This window comes from Pomacea canaliculata, linkage group LG9, assembly GCF_003073045.1.
Source record: "Pomacea canaliculata isolate SZHN2017 linkage group LG9, ASM307304v1, whole genome shotgun sequence".
Taxonomy (NCBI): domain Eukaryota; kingdom Metazoa; phylum Mollusca; class Gastropoda; order Architaenioglossa; family Ampullariidae; genus Pomacea; species Pomacea canaliculata.
The window spans coordinates 6189123-6207298 of NC_037598.1; the positions used below are offsets into that span (position 1 = coordinate 6189123).

The following is an 18176-nucleotide window of genomic DNA, read 5'->3' on the forward strand; positions in this document are numbered from 1 at the left end:
AAAGGTAGAACCATAGAGTGAACAGTTCTAAAACAAGCAAGTCTACCCTAATATGCAGGTCTCACATCCAATGTCTAGTGTGTGCCAGAGATGCCCGGATCATGACCCTCACTTCTTTGATGACATACTTTTATTACCATTCCTTTGGATCTCCCTAGATCTTTGTACAGCTGGTGCATCAAGTATCAGTTTCATTGCAACATATATATCTTGAGAACAGTAAAACAATAAAGGCTTACATATATGATATTTATTTTTCTTTGTAACATCCCAGCTTATAAAGCAACAAGATTTCTAAAATATTTTTAGCAAGCTCACAAACTAGCCTACATAAACAAAAGCTATCACATATGTTGCACAATGGCAGAGTCCACTCAAAAATTGAGGTCGATATTATGAACTGATGCATTGAGGAAAACAGGCAGAAGCTTACAATACAGTAAAACATCACTCCCATGTCTTACAGCATAAAAAATGGAATCTTGTTATTGTTTGTAACAAATGTTACAGATTATTTTCATCCCATTCGAAAAAAATAACACCAAAATATGGCCAACAACATTGCACGATGGGTTTTTTTTTTTTTCAATTAAAAAAGTAATCTAATATAAAGCTAGCAGCACCAAACAGGAAAATAGAATAAAATTGGGTTCATATCAATACTGATTGTAGTTTTATTTCTAGAGTGAAATTTAAAGAAAGAGTGATCAGAGTAGATCAACAATTATGACTTGAAAGTAAATATATGTGATCTTAAAATCTTGTGAAAATGAAGTTAACAAAGCTACTGAAAGTCTCTTAAGTGTCCACACTGGAAGCATGTTAATCATTTTTGCAAACAGCCAAAACATGTGTGCTCCATGGATATACACAAAAGTGGATTTCATCAGCCAAACTTACTAATTTCATGAAGTTCAGTTTCTCATATTAAAGAACTAGTGGGGTGCAAATTTGTATTCTGATAATTGGATAAATCTCAGTGTAAGATACCATTTCGCCATATCTGAATGAATATAAATATCACCTTTATATAATCAATAGAAAACAAATTTGCATCTCACTGGTCCTTTAATGTTTTTATCACCTTCCATTGATAATGTATTTTGCTAGAGTAAAGGTTGATTGTGAAGCATTCAACTGAGATATCACATCATATATAAGCTTAAATATCAACTCTCTTTCACATGCATGCACACTTTCTCAAAACATCACTTGGTCCACCCATGAATAACTAGCTTTGTTCAGTGGCATTCAAACATCACAACAGGCAGGCCAGTTTACCTGGTATTAGCTAGTACCTGTCTAAGGATATATGATGATTCGAACATCACAGCCCAACATTTAAAACCACTATGATATGAAAACAGTGCTGCATCTCTACACTGAGGATCACCAAGACAGCAAAGCATATTCAAGACATCTTCAGCTACTGGCTTCGTGATCAGAAGATTATTTTAACAGATCAAAAAAGAAAAACAAAAAAAGTTTGGATGTTTGTAAGTGGTATAAAGGAGCACTTTTATGATGATGTCATAGATTAAACACCATGGGTAAATGCCCATGATTGTGAACATTCATCCCTCAGTTGAATACCTTGTTTTGTGCATTAAATTAGTAGATTTCCACAAAATGATAGGTGTCACATTGTAAGTCCACATGACGGTATAATTAGGTACATAAAAAATCTCTTCATATCTTTCTTTATCTCAGCTCTGCTATGAAGATCAATTAATCTCAATGGGAAATATTTTTACTCCTCAGTCTGTTATCGTAGTCTGGTATCTAGTTATTTCCACTTCCGATGTCATGGAAATGACATTCTGTCGCCATGTACTCTCAGCATGTGTTTTATCTAATTTTCAGAGTTCACAGCATTGTCCTTTTTCAACATGACATGTCTGTAAAATCAGCTGGTAACCAAATGCTGCCAAAGACCAAAATATTTTGTTTCCTCAGATATATAAATAATTTAGAACTTGTGCTGTCATAAAAAAAAATTATAATGTTCTGTAACTTTAAGGACTTCAGCATGTGGCAGTTCCTAAAGACTATATTGTTACAGAAACAGCAGATTTACCAAGTGCCAACATTTGCTGAGAACGTCACTTCTGTACCAGCAGTTTTACATTCAGAGGCATTTTCAGCCACTTTGGTTTCCTCTTCACCATTTTTGTGGCTCAATTTCAACTATGCTGCAAGAACAGTAATCAAAATCTGGTAATTGGGAAAATGGATTTACAAAATATGGCAACACTTTCATAGATTAACATATGATAAAGATTTCACAATGCAATCTTCTCTTCCCCATCTCTCTCTCTCACTTGCAGGCAAACATGTGTAACTTTAATATTACTTTCATGGACCTTTTCACTGTTGAGCAATCATGTAATCTATTCACCGGGCTGACTTTCCCATCTGGTTACCTTAGCTCATGTTAAAGAAGTAGTTATGAAGTGAATCTTCAGTCGTTACTTGTGGCAAAGTGAGGAAATCAGCACCTTGCCTTGGTTATAAAGCAGTGTTACAAAGACCCCCTGCATCCACACCACCCAAAGACTTTTCCCTGGGGCTGTACTTATGAAGCAGCAGCAGAAATACCTTGGATCCTGATTTCTCCACTTTGTCCCAGAGTAAAGACATAATATTGCTTTGTAACTACTGACCTCATACTATGCAACTACAGAATGCTGTAGTATTTTGTTTAAACATAAATCAAGGAAGGTAGTGGCATTTATAAGAAAGGAGTTAAGGGGTTACAACTTTGTAATCCAGGGTGTAACACCTGTTCTAAGAAAGCTTTAGTTCATTTACATCCATGATAAATGAATTACCAAAAAGTGATACCTTAAAGAGCCTCATTCTGACTTTTCAAAACATGCTTTATTTCGACTTGTAACATTATTTACTGAAATAATCACGGACACTAAGAACTGTTTGTAAAATAAACATCTTTCAAACAGGTGCTGCAATCAGCAATTTTTGAAAAATTATCAGCCATGTGAGTTAAATTATGACAAATTAATAGAGTTTTAAACCAGATGATGAAATCAAATATGCATCACAATTGAAACACAAACAATGATCAATTGTAAAAAAAAAACCTGAAGAAATTCATCTTACAAATGAATCACTCCTGTCAGACCATAAGTCATCATCCACATATAAAGCAATGGCTTTCGATTTTGGGGGAAAGACACCCAATAAAATGCTTTCTAAAAGTCAAGTGAATGATAAGACTGATAAAAACATTTTAGACAAGTCTTGATAAGGTTGCTATGTGGTCTGTCACATAGCCACAGCATGAACAGATCCTTCTTTTGTATTACACACTTTATTTTTCGCCAAATCACACAGGTCAGACATGATTGTTTGAGAACTAGCAATTAAATTCTTTAACAGCATTTTCAGTAATAAACTCTGTACACATAAATAGCAGCCTGTTTTGAGTTCATTGACTTAACTCTTGTCACGGTCATCTCTTATCACTGCCTGGACTGGTGTCATCAAACAAATCATCAAAATCTGCAACAGAAAAACAAACAATGAAAAGCAGCATTAAGAACATATCAACATGAGATTTTCTGGTTTCACACCATTCGCCCACTATTTCCTGCATTTCGTTACAAATTCATTTTTACGCATTCTGTTATTACAAACTCTTGAGGGTGAGTGGGCCTGATACTGCCAAGAAAGGAGGGTGTCTATCCCTTTTGTTAATTGCTGAGACATGCTGGTTTCTAAATATAGGCCTGCAGGCTTGCATCACAATTTCCTCGAAATTCCGCCTGTCACCAGATAATATGCAGAGAATGAAATCAAAGGCTCAGCTTTCCATCCCACCTCACCTCACCCAAATTTGTGTCAGAAAATGTCATTTTCTGGACATCAATGTGAGACAGATTGCTAAATTACTTTATCCCAAATAAAGATCGCTGTGGAAACTTGGTAAGACAAATCGGGAGAGGGGAGATGGAACGGACGAATAAAGCTGAAATGATGACTTTACTAAGTAACCTGAGAGAGTGGGAAGGAAGGAAGACAACTACAGCCCTCTGCCATTACATTCTCTTCGAACGTCTTTGTTGTAAATGTTGCGAAGAAACCATCAGGCTGTTAGTGAGAACTGTGATAGCACCACGACTGGCTGTCTCCGTCTTCTTGACCTTGTGAACGGTGGACCCTGGCCGATGAGGCGATGACCCGGTAAAGAAGTTTGAATCCTTCGAGGCGAAGTGCTTCCGGGTGATCCTGAACTTTCCAAAAGACCGAGGGCTACGTCTGCAGCAGACTGGACACCGAGGTCAGTCCCCAAGAGCCATCCATTATCACAATCAAAATACAGAAGATCTCCCTCGTGATTTGACTTCTCGAACGCCACAAGTCTTGCCAAGACTACCATGCAAAGCAGTCTGAAAGGGGCAAGAAAGATGGACACAAAGTAGGAATACATCAAAGGTCCGATCAGATTTGCTCTGCTGCTCGTGCTTCCCTCGTCGTCCCCATCCCTCGATCTTCATCCTTTACGAACAGAGGTCAGGGCCGGGACTAAGCTAACTGATCTCGCTGCTCTTACATTCCTCAATCCCTCTCTCCCTCAATGGCTGTTGATCGATAGCGTACGTCCTCCGCAATGCTGGGCACGTCACACTTCCGGTTTCCTCGGAAATGACATTCAGAGAGTTGCTCGTGTGCAGCTGGACATGAAGACTGGGAAGATGGAGTTCTTCGAACGACATAACTCTTTCTCTCTCTCCTTCCCCTTTCGCCTGAAAATAGTCATCCTCTTTACATTTTGATGCAGTTTCTAATAGTTACTGGGACTATGCAAGTATCTTCAATGGCGCACTTCAAAATGTGACAACTTTTGTCAAATTTATTGTAATACTTTCTGAATACAATAACAATGGATTGCCCCGCGTGGAGCTCAGAGCGCTCTGCACGAAGGACTGCAAACGAACCACAAACTTGTATTACTGGACTGCTGACCGACGATTTTTTTTCCAAACGAGACTACTTCAAAGCTTCCGGTTTAGTCACAGTCTTTGTTACGGTTCGCCGAGACTAACAGAGGAGAACTTTGAAGAGGCTAAGCGTTGGTCTTGGCAGAGAGACAGCAATCAACCAATACATGTCCATGAAAGAAACGACGGCTAACAGTACAATGAAGAAATACAAGATGTTTCCATGACAAACACGATGTGCACGAAGATGGAGAATCGAGGAGTGAGCGGAAGGATCATGAATAGATATTTCTTAAAGAAGCAAGGTTTTAGGCCGGACTTGTAGACACAGGTCGAAGAGAAAGGGGCTGAGAATTCCAGTGAGGTCAGAGAAGGAACTTTCGTGTATTAAAAAATAAAAAATAATAGTCACGTATTCAATAACAAGTGTCCCGTTAAGAAGTACAACGGTGTGTACTAGAGAACAAGACAAACGAAGTAGTTCTCGCCTGCTGACACAAGACTGACTTCCCCCAGGAGTAAAAAGTTACCCCGAAGTTAGAACAGATTTCGGGTGTCCAAGATCCGGGGCGGAAGCGGGTCACCTGGGGTCACCAGTGCTGTGGATTATGCGCGGTATTGGCGGGTCGTCGGCAAGCGTATGGCTGGTCACGAGAAGTGACGTCACCCATTGAACAGGCCACCCTGACGCCCACGGTCCACGCGTCGTGCGATTTGAGATCAATAGCTCTCGGCCAAGTATTCCAGCTCAGGTGCAGGCGCTAACTGGCATCACATCTTCGCTTTTAAGAAGCAAATGTCTGCTGGGCTGCACGTTGCCAGATTTCCCTTCGGTGCTTTTTGAGCTGCGCATAAAAAAAATGGAGGAAACGTGGGCGTGCGTGTGTTTATGCGCGTGAGGACAATGCCAGCGAGGGCATTTATCAAGAACTTGTAGATCACGTGACTAAAGAAAAAAGAATCAACGGGGTTCGGAGGAGTACGGTGGAGTAAGGATACCGTTTGCGTGCACGTTAAAAACGTTCAGCAACCAGAGACAAGCATGTATAATTGAGCACACAGTCATGGACACATCTATAGTCATGAAGAGTTATTTCCTATAATTATCTCCTTCCGTTTCTCTCGCACCCGAGCTTTTTTTTCTCCTGCGCGCGCACACACACACATCTCAGCGTCAGCTGAACATTAATTAATGACTGTAATAAAATAAACATAATTTAACTCAATTTGCTCAAATGATAGCGCTGGTAAAAATAAAAGCCAGATGGCTATTAATTGACTGCTTAAAATGAAACAACTGCTACAAAGAATCCGGATAGTTTTTGTGGGAGAAGTAATTAATCCTCAAATGATAATAGATGGCATCTCCATTTCCAGCATGCACGGTTCACCTTTCTGAGCCTGCCCACACGCAGACGAAATCCCAGCACCGTGGTCTTGCGATCCTGTCCTCGTGACCCACACGGTGACCTGGCAGTGAACTCGCAAAAACACAATCCATTAAACCTAAGATTCTGAATGGGTTTTAGTTGGTCTTGTACGGAACAGCAGGATGAGAACGAGAAGCGAGGAACGTGGAATAGACGAAGGATTGAAGGACTGGACAATGAAGCCATCAGAAAAAGAACCCTCAGCAATATGTCGCACTGGTACCCACAGATGACCGGCGCCCTCGTCAAACTGATAGCCCTCTTATAATAATAATAATGTTAAAAGTGCCACATTTCTGCATTATGAGAAAGCTAACGGCGCGTTACAGATGATGATGATGATGATGATGATGATGATGAGGAGGAGGAGGAGGAGGAGGAGGAGGAGGAGAAACTGAAGAAACCAACAAAAACAGCAGGAAAGAAAAAAACAGGAATAAAGCGTGAAACGGAAAAAAGTTACTCTCGCCAACTATTACTATTATTATGTGTGAAGCTATAAGCCAGGCGACATCTTGTGTTAGAGAGAACCATCACCATCATGCGTGAGTTGTCAGACAGGCAGACGAGCGATTTTCTGGACTTATCGGATAATCTTCGACTACACGGTGCTCCGTTAGTAAGTGGAATAGAATTAGTGTTTGACACCGAAGCACAACCAATGCCACATCACAGCCGTGTTTCCGGCGATGCAATCAGGTGACATCGGACAAATTATTCATGAGAAGGTTTGTTCATTGGATAGCCCCTTCACTAACGGCCACTCGTGCCTGCAAACAGCAGGTCCTTTGTTGTGCATACAGCAGATAAAGAGATGTTTCACATAGTTCCTTTGAGTGTTGGTGTGGGAGCACTTGGGGAAAGGACATCTTCTGCCAAGCACGCTGAATCTTCCAGCAGAGCATAGAGAAGTGCGCACCACTGTACGTGGGTTTGAGAAATTTTGTAATAATAGACCCAGTTGCAATGTGACTAAAGTGTTTGAAAAAAACCCAAATATGTTAGCCAGGGCCCCAAATAAGGGTGTGTAATGACAGAATGAGTATGATCTTGTCGGCGGATTCTCTAAATGAACAAGTCACCCAGCTGTGACCTGGACGCCTTGGTTAGTGAGGCAGGAAAGTGCTTCCATCAAAGGGAGGACAGGAGCATTTCGAGAGAAAACCCTCGACAGCTACACGAGACGATGTTTGAACCCCAACCCTAATCTCACTTCATACATGAGTATACACGCTATCGGATACCTTTCCACTAACCACACCTGGACACATGCCGATAGACAAGGACTTCATGACTCTGAGATGATGTTATGATAAAGTTTATGTTCGTGCCTTTGGCACCAGTGAGTGTCATAGGTGTGACTGGCATGTGGTGTGTGAAGGACCGAGGCGCCTCATCTGTGGGTGCCCGAGACTACAGGGTGACTTGTTCCTGACAATAACTGGCGGTCACCGGCAGGGAAGGCGCTGGCCAGCTGGGATTAGAGCTGTGATTAGATTAGGGCACACCCTCGTTCACCATCGATTTAGCTGCGTGCCAAGACCTCTTGCTCCTTCCCTTTCTTACTCTGTACCTCACCTTCCTCACCCCGCCACACATACCCGCTCCCGAGTCTTTCGGAGAAATGATCACAGACTCCGGTAAAACGGCAACCGCAACAATGTCACATGACACAGTGCAAACAGAACAATGATACTAGGTACAGCACAGTAACAATAACACCAACACAAGAACAGTGTCATGAAGAAAAGTTTCCCCCCTACCCCTTTAAGCTTTTAGATCATACTGTTAATTGAAAGGGTTTTGTTTACTCACATACTAGCTCTATAAATAAATATTTATTATTATTACTTTTTATAACACTCAGTTTCCTATTTGTTATGATGCTTTAACTCAAAATTTTTAAAAAACCAGTGAAAGAGAGTGCCTGAGACGAGAAATAAATTCGTGGTAATCTCTGGTTTACTTTTCCCTCGGTGCACGTGGAGCTATGATATCTATATGATATCTATAGATTATTGAAGCTATGAAATACTCCGAATATGCTTCGTGTTTTTGTATTCTTTGTTAACTGTATTCACACACCCCTTACATGATATAACATTCCAGCAGTAAAATGATTGCTTTCACTCCTTAACTTGACGTTAACCGTGGTGTTTCCACACAAAAAGAAACAAACAAACAAACAACAAAACAAAACAAAAACAAAACAAAACAAAACCGTGAAAAAATGCTCCTAAGCACGTGCACATGCCTACATGTGGGCGCTCTGACATAGCAAGGTGGTGTACAGACTATTGATTACATCCGTTTTGCTTATTCCAGGCCTAAATCTCACCCACAGTATGTCTCACCTTTTAAATATGAATTGGCGCCGGATTTTGTCCCGGTGCCCGTGTGTGTGTGTGTGCGCGCGGAAGAAGTCACATGCTCGAATCCATACGTCTGTTCCGGTATTTTTCACCTTTTTTGCACCATCTCATTTAATAGAAATCACTTCTCTTGATTAATAAACGTCGTTATGAAGTCTCAAGTATACAGCGATGGCAAGCTCAGTTTTAATTGCAGTATTTCAAGCTTTCTTTGTTTTCCGAAAGCTTGTTTTGTACGTAAAGGAAAATTAGTAAAATAAAATTAGTTTTAGGTAAGGTTAGAAATGTATATATAAGTTTTTATCCTTCCTCGATCCAGTCAACACAGCTTGAAGGTAACGGTAACCAAGGACGCTACCTGCCCCGGCACGAACTCTGACCCTGTAACTCCAGGTAACGGCATACAGAAATCCACCTATATAGTCTATAGTGTGAATGTCTTCATCAGTCAAAAATCTCCCTACCGGACAGATGGGAGGACATACTAGTTAGTATATACTTCTAACCTTATAAAGTAATTTTACTTTAGGAAAACTTTCCTTTGATTTTCGTCAGAAATGTACACTTTGTGCCGAAGAGGGAGAAAGGTGACAACGGCAACCAACACAAGAATAAGAACCCCACCTCACCATTGACCAGTGGAACCAAAAGGTTAGTACATTAGACTGTGAAGGGAGAAGAGATCGAGACAGAAGAAAAAAAGAACCTGTACCACGCACAGACTTACAAGTTGAAAGCCTGAATATAGCTAGGATTAGGTTGGTCAGCGAGGGCTTGAAAGGGTGAGCAAGCCAGACTTAGATGTCTGAGTGTAAGCAAAGTACAACGCCCAGATGTACTGTAAGACGACCATCCAGCAGCTTTGATGATGGCCCCGAGAGCCTCCCCCTTGTGTAGTGCCAGCGGCCAAAGTCTGAAGCTTGTAAGCAGGACGAGAGGCGGACATGGTGCTGGAAAATGGTTTTGAAAGTCAAGGATGGGTGTCCTGTCCTGCTCAGCTAGTGGGTGCCATCGAGATCTCTACTAGGCTGATGTCCACATCCCCGGTTCCTACCAGCTTGTCCCTCACAGTCAGATGGCGTTTCCAAATCACAGGCTGTTGTGGAAACTCACTGCCCTCTTGTCCTCGGCGGCTCTGATGTAGAGGGCAGCCAATGGGGGCTCAGAATGATTTTCACCTGGTCTGACTAGTGGCTTACCTGGCTGATCGTCAGCCATACCGACGAGTTTAAAGTAGAATATCAGAAGTCCTATCATATACCAAGACATATTGGTAAATTATACAAGTGTACGGAATCATTTGTGCTTTTCCTCACAGCCTTCTAAAAGGGTGGGTGACATTCTATTCACTTCTATCTTTGATAAACGTTATGTGCTCATTCTGATACCTTGCATCAGGGATGGGGAACCTTTTTACCGTCCTGTATTTATTTATGTCTAGTCTATCCCACGTTCCTTGCTTGTCCCTCAGAAGTTATGTTGTTGTTGTTATTATTCACTTATGTTGCTATGAAAAAAAAAGCTTCTAGATTCACTGAAGTCTGCGGTTGCCTTGGCGGGCCGGACGTTCTCCACCCTGCGTGGTGCGTCCTTGATGCACAGCGCCACCCGTATGCTTGATTTGATCCCTTTCATCGGCAGGTCTGCAGTGTTGTGAGCTTTTGTATACAACAATGTTGTATGCTTATTTGTCTTCTGCTTGGTGAGATCAGATTCTCAATGAACCGAGAGATTGCTGGATAAAACCGATAGTAATACTCTTGTATTGTACTCTTTACAGCGTCAGCGGCCTTTTAGTCCCAACTCTTCGCTACCATCTAGGCAGAATGGATGTTTTATAAAGGTTTGTTTTATTACACAGTAACAAAATTAAGATAGGAAATTATTAATAAATTTAAAGCAGAAAGAAACAGATAAATTTTATTCTAATTTGCTATGTTCCTGTGATATGATCACCTGACCTACGTGTATGTGTGTGTGAACGAACGAACGCATAAACTGAGCTCACCATTTCTGAAATCCGCATGGACGTAGGCCGGTCCCACCTCCATCCTCGATAGTGATCCGATCCTGCCGTTGTCGTCCGATCCGCAGCCCGTGTCGGTGGAGGAATCGTCGTCGATGTCATCGCTCACCTGAGCGTCACAGCTGCCGCTTCCGTTGGAGGCCACCCTGGAGACGGTGCCCCTGACGCCACCGCGGCACCACGACATCTTGACGTGACCGGCGGAGTCCTTGCCCGCCACCACTCCATTTCCCGCGCCGCTACCACCACTACCACACAGGTGGGAATGCGGGTGTGGGTGGCGGACACCTCGCACGTCATCGCTGCTGGACACCTGACAGCCCGCTGTGGCCATGCAGCCGGACCTCCCGCCGCTGCAGCACAGGGTCAAGTCCACGAGCTCCGCGGCTTTTGGCGTCGACACCAGCGACCCTACAGTTACCCCTTGCCAGGCAGAGGACCCTGCTGCTGCAGCAGCAGCCCTCACAACAACAGAACCTTCACACGCTGGCTCTTCTTCTACCAGACACATCGCTCCTGATTGGGGTCGGCTCCTTGACGAGGAGGCAACTTCGCTGCCTGAAAGCTGGTGGCTGTTGTGCGCAAGGCCCCTGGCCGGGATGTCACCGGAAGTGGCGCCGAGGTCACTGGAACTCAGCGTGAGATCATGCTCCCGCTCCACGTCCACCTCCACGGAAGCAGTGGTGCGAACGGACCCAGCACCGGACACAAGACCGTCTCCTGGGGAAGGTTCCACCGCGGCGAGAGGCCAGCGGGCGACAAGGCGGTACGGTGGCGGTGGCGGCAGCGGCAACAGCCGGCCTCGCTGCTCAGACCAGTCGTCGCTGCTGTCATCTCTTCTGAGGTTGAAACCGCTCAGATCAGGGGCGCTCTGCGTTCTCAAGGGAACTGAACCGTTTCCCTCATGCCCGTGCAACGAATCCCCTGTCCCCCCGCCACCGCCGCCTAACCGGTAACCATCGTCATCGTCGCTGTTCTGGAACTCACATTTCTCTATCTCCAGCGTCGAGCCGTTTTTGGACAGTCTCACCGTGATGCGCGAAGTGCCTCCCCAGCACCCGTCATGGTAGGTGGCGGTGGTGCAGCTGTGAGGGGGGAACTGGCTGTCCCCGGGGGGTGCCGAGTACCGGGCCCATGAGGTGCTGTTCTTCTTGCCCGACCCCTTTCGTCGGCTGCGTTGTCTCAGCTTCGTGGAGCCCTCAGCGTCGCTGCCGAGCCTGCAAGCCTCCCCCTCTCGGACTCGCCACGACCCCTCTCCCGCCACACGAACGCAAGACGCGGCCCGGCGACTTGGACGGCAACCCATGCGTACCTCCGCCGGTCGAGTCCCCCTCCTGGCGACTGAGAGAGAGACACTGGCCGCTGCCTTCCTCCACACCTCGGCGACTCCCACCGCTGCAGGATCGGCGTGTAGTTGTCAGCTCATCGGACCATGCCAACAAAGGCGGAAGTGGCAAGCTTTTGCCCTTCCGCGCATGCCCAAGTAGGTCTGAAAACAACGCCTCGTGCGGATGTGTCGACCGCAGCAGCTGTAGCATGATTTTCGCTCCCTCTACTGGGCAGGCGGGCGCGCTGGTTGGTAGGCTTCTGTCACAAACCAAGCAGGTAAGTCAGGCATTTTTGCTCTTATTTATTTATATATTTATTTCCGCAGGACAACGAATTCATTTCACAAACATCGTTCGCTTCCAGCAGACGACCGCGGAGGCTGTCTGTGAGACGGTGTGTTTCTTCTGTGACTGTGTGAAAACCATCCACGATGTGACAAATATTCGTTGCTAGGTAACATATCTCGATTTCGACTTTTTTTTTTTTTCTTCGATAAACTTGTCTTTCATTCAAGGTGACTAGCTTGGCGAGATGCTCCCGCTGCTGACACAGTTGTCAATTTCACGAGATGTGCCAGACAAACAAAGGCCCCAGACAGTCATGTGACTGACACCCAGTCGCAGAGAGACTCACTCGTTTCAATCCTCCGTTTGCGACCTCTCTGCCCCCCTGACCCTACCCCCCAAGGCCTCTCCCAACCGTCGCGGCGAATGGAATGTGCAGATAGAGCAGACGACGCGGTGCCGCGGATCGATAACCGCGCGGCTGATGTGAGGAGGCTGTCCTGGCTGCACAAACCTAAACAAGCCAGCTTGAGGAAGTCGGGGAGCGAGTGGGGGTGGGCACAGTGGACCACACGACAAATGGGACGAAGAATGACACCCTCGCCCTGCATCACAGACAAGTGAAGAGCAGTTGGTTCACAATATATAGTGGTAACAAGGAGAAAAGTCAAGATTATTATCCAAAGAGTTTTTCTGTAAAACTACAACGAATACAAATCGGGAATCTTTGGGAAAACCATTAAGACTACCGTTTTCTAATTCACGAAACAGCCATAGTGACAGCAAGGAATCAAAGGGTTTTTTTTGGGTTTTTTTTTTTGAATAATCTTTTTTCGCTTTTTTCTTTGGCAACCTATATTGTCTAGGAACTTATACAGAAGAACCCCAAACCAGATATTCCCCAACTACTCAGCATGTCATATCAAAAATGACCCGAGTGTCGTGGACATTCGCAAAGAGAGTGTTTAAACCAAACATGCATATTTGTAAATGTGTGCTTGTGTTTTGTCAACAAGGTAAACTTTAGTGTATACACACTTCACACCTGACAAGGCATCGAGTCATCACTAGTATGTTTGTTTGTTTGTTTGTTTGTTTTTTTAATGTTCAAGGGTTCCCTTTTCATGGATTTCCTCAGAAGAAATTAAGACAATTAAAATTAAATAGCTAGACTGTTTCAAGCAAAATATTTACTTTTACGTAGCATATTTTCTTATTATTTAAATATTGTTATTATTGATATTACTGGGCACATATATGTACCACCAACACACGTGAGGTGAGTTCACTGTAGTACTGTTAACTTCCTTAATATTTTGCTTCAGATGAATCGATTAGACATAATTTTTGTCACTTTTTTTATGAGGAGAGTGAGTGAGTGAGTGAGAGAGAAATAAAGAAAGAGAGAGTTCTCGGAATCGAGGTTAGAAAGCAATGCCTGCAATAAGTACCAGCGGCGCGCATTCCAGCTTATTCAGCTAACTGAATGCACGCGCCTGGCTACTGGACAAACTGGATTAGCTCTCCTTCACGGCCTTCATTAAATTAAAAGAAGAAAGAGATTCTTCGTCTCTCTCCTCCTCCTGCCCGACGCCATCGTCTTCATCGTCGCGCGGCTCTATCTCCCTCGTTTGTGTGGCTCTCTATTTGCTCCGACCTCGCTAACGACATTTGTCACGGATCTTCACACTCGGCGGCGTCTGAGGGAAAGTGTTGCCAAGGCAACGAGGACTGTGGCCATAAGCTACATGCAGAGCGGTCCGAAAGATCGATCTCTAAACTTACCGCGAGACTTTGAATCCAAATGAGACGGAGTAAGCGTCGTGGGTAGAGTGGAGGACGGGTGGGGATAAGGGGAGGGGAGGGGACAGACCAAGGGAGGTACCTCGACTGGAGGCAGAGAAGGACGGTTTGCTTGTTTGATCGCTGCTGGCGTTAACGAGGTCGAGCTGCCTAAAGCAGAACTCAGTAGTAAACTACATGTCTGGCTTTCTTTCTCTCCCTCTGCCAGTCAGATGATCCATCGGTAGTTATCAGGACAGGGAGAATCGTGGGTTGTGTGTTCAGACCTTGCTCCCGGCATACGGAATTTCTCTCTGGATTTGCGATACTTGTTTATTGGATTGAATACTGCTTCATTTACTTACCAGGTGTACATCACCAACAAAAAAGTCCCGTTTGAATAAAAACAAAAACAAAACCGAAGAAGAAAAACACTCGGCGGGAAAATGGGGAAAAAACAACAGGAGATCAGGAATTATTCACTGCGTGGAACGCAGCGGCTCCATAAGCCAAATGGAAACACAACAATCTCCTGCTCTTGATGAGATGAACTGAAAGCTCAAAGCAAGGAGAGAAAATAGAGGCGTGATATCAGGGTGGGGAAAAAGTTTATAATGAAAGGACAGACAATCGGGTTATAATGAAAAGACAGACAATCAGAAACATTCTGTACACGCCATATCCTCAAACTCAGGTGTGTTTAAATGTCATGAATGTCACAGACCAACTCTCTTTCACAGGGATAGAGAGAGGATCTGGGCTTGTACAAACAGGAACCTAATTCGGGGGAAATGTGTTCACTCACACCAAACATTTAAAAAAAAAAGTGTTTAAGTTTTGGACCCATGAAATACTTGACGGCGGTGGGTCGATGCTTGCTAAAGTCCGACAAACAGCGGGTCCATTGTGACCTATGAACTTGGTCGATGTGAACGGACTTTTGCCGAGAAGCAGCCCATGCTTGTTGAACTAACAGACAACAAGCCCATGCTTGCTAAGCTTACCGATAGCAGGTTTGTGTGTGACTCATGATTTTCATCAATAAGAAATTATTCCCAGAATTTCCTTTCGCCATGGGCATAAGCTGGTGGAGAAAAAAAAAATCCAATGAGCTAGAGATGTTAGAATGAAGGAGATGAAAGTATATTAAATTATTAATAAAAGTTCATTTCAAAAGTTTATTCTGATGCTTTCTGGTTGGCTGATCACCATTTTCATCGGAAAAGCACTTCTTTCCGTACGACCGGAGAGAATAAAGACACCCTTGTCTCCACTCTGCGGCTTCACAATCTTCGTAATCGTCAGCTGCGATAATTCATCGACCTCTTCCCTTCGACAAAAAGATGTTTGAGCTGAAATACTGCTCAACTTCTGTTGTTCACTCACAGAAATATGACAGGACACGGTGGCTGATTGTCCCAGTCTTTTCTGGTGTCACCATAAATGACATTATCACAATGGCGTTGCCATAGTGACTTCATAGCAATGACATCATTAGTCGGTTTTGTTGTTGTTGGTTTTTTTTTTTTTGTTTTTTTTAAGCGCTTTACTGCTATTAGTTGCTCCACCTTTTTCTTCCTGCTGTTCGTCTTTTTTTTTTCTCTTCTGTCTTCTTCGCTTTTCCTCTTTGTCCTGCTTTTTCTGACAGGTATTATCTACCAATAACAAACATGCATTCATGCGAATCCCAGTTCCAGTGGCTTCATTTTGGGAAAGGGGAGGAAGGAGTTGTTCTTCACCTTGTGGCAGTTACCTTTAGACATGCTCCCTGGTGTTAGGCTGATGAATGTACATTATCCATGAGCGATAATGGGATTTATTTTGACAGGATCATGGGTGGCCAAGACTGCATTATCAACTTCGTTCACACTAGAGCTCACTACAGACTTGCTTCCCCACCGCACCACATACCTGGGCCTTCGTATACTCTGTAGAATAAGTAGATCATTGCCGGGTTGATTAAATGATGTTAAAGCATTTTTCCATTTATAAATCATGACCATGAGTGTCAGAGGGTAAACATGGACCACCGAAAACTGACGGAAAAGGAGATACGACTAATTATGCATTCAGACCCAGGTGACAGGTCGTGACACTGAAATATAACTAAAGATATATAAATATTAGTGGTCGTGATAACGGCCGTTACGGAATATGGATGAGAGGAGGGGGGGGGGCAGAAAAAGTTGGAGTGAACTGATAAGGTCGACATATTTGCGTTTATTTACTCCTCTTTTCGGAATTTACCTCTGCGGGCATGCGTAGACGCGTTTGGGTGCTATAATTATCAAGTGGTGGCGAAATGCCCGGGGACAAAGCAACCTCTGTCTGTGTAGTTCGGGAAGTACAATCGCCTGGGGTTAGCTGAAAGACGAAAGAAGCCCCCCTCACTAGTTTTAAAGTTGGATATCATAGACTACAGCTCATGCACGAAGAACAGACAGACAAGAAGTCGCAGAAATATGTGCTGTTGAGTGTAACTACAAACCAGTATATAGGGGTGAAAGAGGGGAAGACACCACACTGACGTCAACTGTTCCTTCTGTGGGGTTCCTCGCCCCTTCATTTCCAACCTCTTACTGACCTTCCTCAAGCGACACCCGCAAACAAAAAAGAAATATACGACACCTTGAGCTTAACCCCCCACCATCCCCGTTCCCCACCATCCCCTTTGATTGTCCCATTTGTTTCGACAAGACCTAAAGCAATGCGGGTGAGCCGTGTCGACTGCCATGTCGACCATTGTCTCGAGCACGTAACTAGGAACCTCACGCGACTGGAACGCGACGCAAAGCCTTGACAGTGACCGAGGCTCAACCCCTACCTACAGGATATCGGTAAGACTATTATTTCTACTGCCATAACTCTTGCACTATAATTATAGTCGACATTGTAACGAACCCAAGAATGAGTGTTGCATAAGAGAGGCAAGTTTCATCCCTGACTTGGATCGTGGTCTAGGGTGTGTGTTTAGGAGGCTACTCGGTAGGCTGTGGGTTAGAATGGGGCGCGGTATCAATTTGAGCTAGTTAGAAGAAAGCAGAAATTTTTTTTCACATGATTTAATACAACTTTATACAAACGTGACGATTTGCCACTATAACCCTTTCCCCGGGTCCCACTACACCACGATGAACCTTATTCGCGCAAGCACCATGTTGAAACCAGAACGAGGCCTATAGTGGCCGGTGTGTGGCTGACAAGTCAGTTTCTGAAAAAATAAATAAAATCGACGGTGAGTTTTATTTCTGTGCATTGTCAGGGATGTTATCATCTAGTTCAGTATGTCTGACATTAATTTTTCTGATGAACTGGTGACACTGAGTGAAATCTTACTCTTCACTATCCCCGCTTCAGTGGCACGCAAACAAACAACAAACAACAAACACTGTAACACAGACCATGGCAGCACGCAATGGCAATCTTTAGCATCTCGGCTCTCCTCATAATTGGTGTCTGCTACATGACTGGTATCCGGCCTTGAAAAAACAAGGCTAGTTTAGCCAGAGGGAATAGCAATCACAGAAACTGTACCCACGATTAAGCCACAAGTAATTATAGGAGAACAGCTCTCAGTCTTGATCATCATGATAGTACATGTAATTAGTTTTACCTATCATTTCACCTGGAATAGTTTGGCTCCCATATCCTTCCATGTAGTCGCGTTCTCCCAGATAGACCCTAACAAACATAATTTACCCATCACACCGATGTTCAAGGGGAACTAAATTTGTTGAATTAGGTTCAGATCACCTCTTTAAAACATCACAAAACACATTTTTGAAACACTTACAGATCTTCCTTTTTCTCCGTCATATACCTTTGGTCACTGAGACGGTGGTTAAAACAAATAAACAACAAACAAAACGCGTAAGTAAAAGCATCGCCACTCTATGGTTTCCATGTCTCCAGCAATCACCATGGTGACCGAGACCGAAGGGACAGAAATGTTGACCCAGAGCACACATGACTAGTCCGTTTCCACAAAGACA

General features: G+C 43.9%; 1 protein-coding gene across 1 annotated transcript; it reads right to left on the minus strand.

The window, feature by feature from the left end:
• Positions 1-35: 35 nt before the first annotated feature.
• Positions 36-12392, minus strand: LOC112572107. The gene is made up of 2 exons (XM_025251639.1): positions 10772-12392; positions 36-3522 (listed from the first exon to the last, which is right to left on the minus strand). Exons 1-2 carry the CDS (start codon positions 12093-12095, stop codon positions 3473-3475), a joined length of 1374 nt encoding a protein of 457 aa, XP_025107424.1. The 5' UTR covers positions 12096-12392; the 3' UTR covers positions 36-3472.
• Positions 12393-18176: the final 5784 nt, after the last annotated feature.

Bases quoted from the DNA above. Each gene is read 5' to 3' on its own strand.
- LOC112572107 (XM_025251639.1), bottom strand. From the start codon at position 12,095: ATGGGTTGCCGTCCAAGTCGCCGGGCCGCGTCTTGCGTTCGTGTGGCG. The intron at 3,523-10,771 runs GTGAGCTCAGTT...TTTCTGTTGCAG, and splicing joins CCATGCGGATTTCAGAAATG to ATTTTGATGATTTGTTTGAT.